The sequence below is a fragment of the Camellia sinensis genome, chromosome 12 (genome assembly GCF_055761805.1).
Source record: "Camellia sinensis isolate YWXY chromosome 12, ASM5576180v1, whole genome shotgun sequence".
Classification (NCBI taxonomy): Eukaryota; Viridiplantae; Streptophyta; class Magnoliopsida; order Ericales; family Theaceae; genus Camellia; species Camellia sinensis.
In genome coordinates, this window is record NC_138972.1 from 64,507,817 (window position 1) to 64,514,180 (window position 6,364).

Below are 6,364 nucleotides of genomic sequence, written 5' to 3' on the forward strand. Positions count from 1 at the left end.
ATAGCATCAACAAAACCATTAGGGGATCTGTATAATGTAGATCTAGTTTCAATCATAACAAAAAGGAGCTTTTTTTTTTTTTTTTGAACAACAAAAGGAGCTAATTGATGGTCATAAGTTGTGACTGGCAAAGATCTAGAAGATGATATATGATAAATACATAACCAATTACCCCAAAACATTAAACTATTAGCTAGGATACATATGCTTAACAATGTATTTTGAATTCAGACCTATACTTTTTAAGTACAATCTTTTCAGGCCACTATTAAAAAATGAACCAAACAATGCATCAATCATTTTTTCAAGGGGAAATTTACTTATCATGAAAAAAATATATATATTTATCGTTGAAATTGACAAGAAAATGCTATTCTGATTAATAGTAACATTTTACATTAATTAACAGTAACATGTTACTGACTATTGGAGTAAAACTTTACTATCTTCTTGAATAGGGCATCAGTAACAAAAAAACATAGTATGAATTAAAGGAAACTCTATGAGTTCATCCACTACAAGTTCACAAACAAATCAATAATAATTCAACATGATCTCTACAAACAACAATCAACAAAATGAACAAATCAATCAAAAAAACACTTGCAACAAATTCAACATACTTGAAGAAAGCTCCACAAACTCGGATAGTGGTGGAATGAATTTCTGAAACTCGATCAATACTCGCAAAAATGAATCCTATGGATGACCTCTTCGTGTAAAGAAAGCTAAATCATGAATCGCACCCCTTCACGTGAATCGTGATCTCTGTTTGGGAAGCAACAACTTTTCGCTTGAATCATGCACATAGATCTAATTCAAAATCTCTGATATATATACTAGGTGCAAGATTGTCTAGAAAAAAAGAAAAATAATATTAGTATGTCCTTCATGAAGGAAGCGCTTGTTGCTCAGGAGATTATTTAGTAAAATATTTTGGGCTATACTTTACAGAGTAACATGTTGGGCTTATGGAGTTTCGGCTAAATTTTCCAAAAGACTGATGGGTCATGCATATTGTGTCAAATATCCTATGGGCTCAAAAATGACCTACATAAATTATACCAACATAAAACTAGCCCAAACAAATATTCTCAAAGTCATGGCTTAATACCTGAAGCTCAAATTCAAAGTAGGTCTATCAAGCCCAATCAATAATTCATGTACTTTGTTTCAATCTAATTTAAAATAAATATAATGAAAGAGCCTACGAAATGAATTAAGTCAATTACTAGTACGATTAATATTAATCAGTGAGATATATGAACAATTAATACAAATTAATTACTTAATTAAGAGAGAAGAAAAAGTTTACATGGTCAATGTTAAAAACAATTTATTCGTTTATTTTGGATATAAAAACACTTTATTTAGGGTTAATTTTTCAAGGCTCAAAATTAGTTAAGGAGTTAAAAAATTATTAAAAAATCACTACAAAAAATGTCAATTGTTTATTTTTATTCACTCAACTGTTGCACTTTTTCTTTTTTCTTTTTTTTTTTTTTGTAAAAAGTCAAAAAATATTTATAAACATTTCAATTTTTTCACTTCATATTTTAGTCACAAAAAAAAAAAAAAAAAAAACTAAAAAAGTCACTTTCCAAATAAACACTTGGTCTGTGTTTCGATCACATTTTACCCATGTTTTTTCTTTCTCTTTTTAAATCTCTATCCGAATCAATGGCCCCGTTTGGTAGAGTTGTGAGAAAGTGATTATAACTTATAACCTAACAGCTTATAGCTTATAGCTGTGAACATAAACTGATTTTTAACTTATAAATTAAGCTTCTTCTCTTCCACTCAAAGAATAAGTTGATTTTTGATTTACAAAAAGCTATAAGCTATATTGTTAAGCTGAACCAAACACATCAAAATAATTTAAATTAAGTTAAAAGCTAAAATAAGCTCTACCAAATAAGCCCAATAATCCAAACACAACGTAAGGATTGGTTTGGCAACTTAGCAAAATAGCCTAAAAGTTAAAAAATCACTACAAAAATAAATTATTTCTCTTTATTTTTTTATATATCTTTTTATAAAAAAATAAAAAATAAAAAGTTACTAAAAAAAAACTCAATACCCAAACCATCCCTAAGGCTCTGGTCTCTTTTTTTTTTCTTCTTGACAAAGAGCAACAATTTTTTTTTTTTAATAGAGTTTAGACATGTTTGACTTTCGTGATAAGATTATGCTTTAAAAGGGCAGGCACTTAAATTTTAGAATCAGTCAAAAATAAAGGTGTCTAGAATATGATATCCATAACACATTGTTTATATCAATATTACTACAATAATACAATAAAAAATTAAGTTCAATTCACCTGATTACCAGGCAACAATTTATTTACTCAATCAGATTATTAACTAAATCTAGTATTGTACACAATACGAGAAGCCTCACCAAAAAATAAAAAATAAATGCACAAAAACATGGCGCATGGGTTCTAGATAGATACATCATGATGGACTTCAAAAAATTTCCAGCCAATTTCTGCATATTATCATAAATTTATTGCTAAAAAATAAATATATTTGAACATATATAATTAAATATGCAAAACAATATGAAATGCTAGAAATATTTATGACCCAAGAACTAAAATTCATGTCTCAATAATTTACCAAAATATTTCCATCCAATATGCACAAAATGTTAAGGGAATATTACCATGTAGTCCTATGTAGGGGATCTATTTCCCTTCTAATCCCAATTTATTTTTAATAGATCAATAGGTCCACAGTTTTTTAAGTTTTATACCCAGAGGTCCCGTTTTTTATTTTCGTATTTTTAAATGACTGTATTACCCTTTGTTTTGAGATCTATATATACATGAAAAATCAAATTTTTGCTCCGTTTAAAAAAAGGAAATCAAATCTTCGTCTCCGCAATCTCGATTTCTCTTCGTTGTGGCGATCTCATTGTGCTGTGTGGTCGATCTCATTGTGCTGTGAGGTGGATCTGGTTGTGCGATTTGAATCTCTGTGTACAGGCGATATCTGTGTACGTTGTCTCTCTCTCTCTCTCTCTCTCTCTCTGGTGATAGATATATGTATGTGTATGTATGTATCTGTCGATACATAGATATACATATATATGTATATATATATATATGTCTGTGTGTGTATGTGGTTTGTATTTGTCGATATATATGCATGTATATATAGATAAGCAAATTTGCGTGATATGTGGTTTGTGTTTGGCGAATTTTGTTTGTTTGATTTTGATTTTGTTGATTTTGTTTGTCGTATAGTGTAATGTGTTTTGAAGTTGTATTTTGGAATTGTGAATTCTGGTGTTTTTATACTGATATGTTGTAAGTGTATAATTTTGCAATTTGGAATTGTAAATTGTGCACTGTTGGTATTGATATGTTGTAACTGTATAATTTTGCAGTTTGGAATCTGTGAACAATTGTTTGTTGGTTTGTGATTTTGTAGTATGGAGCGGTGTTTCATGTTAATGTGCAAATACAGTAATTGTTGTGCTGCTATTAAGATTAGTGAGGGATGTAGTTATGATGAAGTTGTTGAGAAAATATGCGCGAAGTTCAAGGAGTTGAGTGTTAGTAACTTTTGTTTGTTTTTCTCTGTTCCTGGATATTCTAATTGTATTGTTGAATGTGATGATGATTTGGGGAATATGCTGTCAATGGTAGGTGGTAGTGGTTGTCATGTTGTTGATGTTATTGTGGGGGATAAGAGAGTTGTGGAGGTTGATGATGGTAATTCTTGTAGGATTGATTCTGTAACTGTGAGAGTTCTTTTGCGAATGATTGTGATGATGTTGGTGGTTTGTTGCGTAGTTTTTATCCAGAACCAGAGAGAGTTTTGTTGTCTGCTAGTTGGAAGGGGATTATACATAGTGTTGGTCAAGAATTTGAAGGTGGAGTGCCAGGGTTCCGCATTGCATTGGCTAAGTATGTAGTTGAGTGTGGTTTTGCAGTGAATTATTTGAAGAACGATGCAACAAGAGTAACCGCTGAATATATGATGAAGTCGTCTACGGGTTGTAAATGGTTTGTGCATGGAAGGGTGTTGATGGATTCTGGTGTTTTTTTTATAATGAAGTTGGATAATGTGCATACTTGTGGGGTTGTTGCTCGTAGATCTTGTAGCAAAATGGTTGGTTCTAGACTTGTGTCTGATATTGTGCAAAATGATATTAGTGATAATCCGTTGACTCGTCCTATTGAAGTTAAAAAAAAGTTGAAGAAGCATATGGTATAGATGTTTCTTATCGGGTTGCATGGTTAGGAGTTGATAAGGCAAGAGGTGGGTTGTTTGGTGATTTTGCAACTTCTTTTGACCAGCTTCAATGGTACCTTGAGACGGCTACGAGAACGAATCCGGGAAGTGTGTTTGAATTAGATGTGGATGAAAGTAGTGGGTGTTTTCGGAGGTTGTTTGTGGCATTTCATGGATGTTTGTATGGATTTCAATTTTGTCGTCCGTTGTTGTTTGTTGATGGTACATTTTTGAAGGGGCGTTACAAGGGGCATTTGCTTGCAGCAACATTAAAGGATGGTAATCAAGGTATGTATTTATTTGCAGTTAGTATTGGTTTAGTTTGTCAGTGTGTTATTGTATTGTGAGTCTGCTAATTTTTGCAGTTTCATGTGGTTTTGTTTGCAGGTTTGTTTCCTTTGGCTTTTGCGATTGTTGACGCTGATAATCAAGATAATTGGATGTGGTTCTTAAGTCAGTTGTTGAAGGCTGTTAGTTCAGGCCGGAGATAGACTTTTGTGTCGGACCGTCAACATGGATTGCTAGACGCTCTTTTAGTGGTTTTCCCCAATGCACATCATGCTTGTTGCTTGAATCATTTGAAGAGAAATTTGATTGACAAATTGGTGGGACTTCGTACTAACTATAAGCTGTGTTTGATGAAAATATTAGTTAAATGTGCTTATGCGCCAACGGTTGCTTCTTTCCAACATTATATGGAGAAATTGAGGCGTATTGCTGGGAATGGTAGAGTTGATAGTATGTTGGATGGTTTGCAAAATGATAAGTGGGCCAATGCATTTTTTTAGAGGGAAACGATATGGTGAGATGTCATCTAATGCTGCCGAGTCTTACAATAATTGGATTGGTGGGGCCCATGAGTTGCCTATTACTTGTATGGTTGATATGATTAGGGTTCAAATCATGACTCAATTGTCGGATAGAAGAGCTGAATCTAGAAGATGGACTACGAAATTGTGTCCAATTATGGAAAAGAAGTTGGTGGACTCTTTGGAGCTAGCTAAGTCTTGGGATGTGATTGTTGCTAGTGATACTGTGCTTGAGGTTCATTCTTCTATTTCTTTTTATGTTGATGTTGGTAAACAGACTTGTTCTTGCCATGAATGGCAATTGAATGGTTTTCTTTGTTGTCATGTTGTGCATGCTTTGCGTAGTAGTGGTAGAGATGTGTATGGTTTCATTGATCCTTTTTTTCATGTAGATTGTTTTAGAGAGTCATACAAGGAATCTATTTATCTAGTGCCTTCAAGTGAGAGATTTGACTTTGATGGTGCCAGTAGTTCGGTTATCAAACCTCCTATAACGAAGAAGCAGCCCGGGCGGAACAAGAAGAAGAGGATACCTTCTAGGGGTGAGAATGTGAAGCAAATCAAGTGTGGGAGGTGCTTGAAATATGGGAATCACAATAAGAAGAAGTGCAAGGCTGCTATTTGAGGCCACAATCTATTCTTTTGGATTTGTATTTGAACTTGAGGAATTATGATAATAAAAAATGTGATACTTGGTATTATGGAAGTAATGAATAAAGTTGGTTGAATTGTTTTTTGTTTGTTGATGTGTTCTTTACTTATTGAAGTTGTTTTGTAACAGTCTGGTTTTGTTTTTTATTTTTATGGAATGCAGAGAAGGTTGTTGAAAATTTCTTATTGAAACAGTATAATATGGAAATGCAGTTCATATTTCATAGCGAGAAAACTATATAATTTTGCAGTTTTAAGAATTATTAGAAACAACCTGATGAAACCGCATAATTTTGCAGTTTTAAAAATTATTAGAAACAAGCTGATGAAACTGCAAAATTTTACAGTTTGAAAAATTATTAGAAACAACTTTTATTGTATGAAAATATATGCAACCACAAACAAGTAGAATAACAATCAGAAGAAGAACCACAATAATAATAACAAGAAGAAGAGCAACAACAACATCAATCATTTTCACCATAACTATAATAACCAGAAAAAGATCATTCCCAAAAGTATATAAAGTACTTGTCACATGTTAAAAAAGAAAAATAAAAAAAAAAGTACAAAGATATGTTCCCTTGAATATTTGTATTGTCAAGAAGTTTGTTCATTGTTTCTATGGTTTGGTATGTTTTGTCAACATTTGGTAGTGCT

General features: G+C 32.2%; 1 protein-coding gene across 1 annotated transcript; it reads left to right on the forward strand.

Moving 5' to 3' along the window:
* The first annotated feature begins 5,051 nt into the window (after window positions 1-5,051).
* LOC145803630 (uncharacterized) lies at window positions 5,052-5,678 on the forward strand. Its single transcript, XM_082896946.1, has 2 exons — window positions 5,052-5,322; window positions 5,446-5,678. The coding sequence occupies exons 1-2, from the start codon at window positions 5,052-5,054 to the stop codon at window positions 5,676-5,678; spliced, it is 504 nt and encodes a 167-aa protein (XP_082753072.1).
* Window positions 5,679-6,364: the final 686 nt, after the last annotated feature.

What these genes read in the sequence shown, in the direction of transcription:
- LOC145803630 (XM_082896946.1), top strand. Translation starts at nt 5,052, where the DNA reads ATGTCATCTAATGCTGCCGAGTCTTACAATAATTGGATTGGTGGGGCC. An exon ending in TTCTTTTTATGTTGATGTTG is followed by an intron (nt 5,323 to 5,445) that starts GTAAACAGACTT and finishes TTTTTCATGTAG; the next exon opens with ATTGTTTTAGAGAGTCATAC.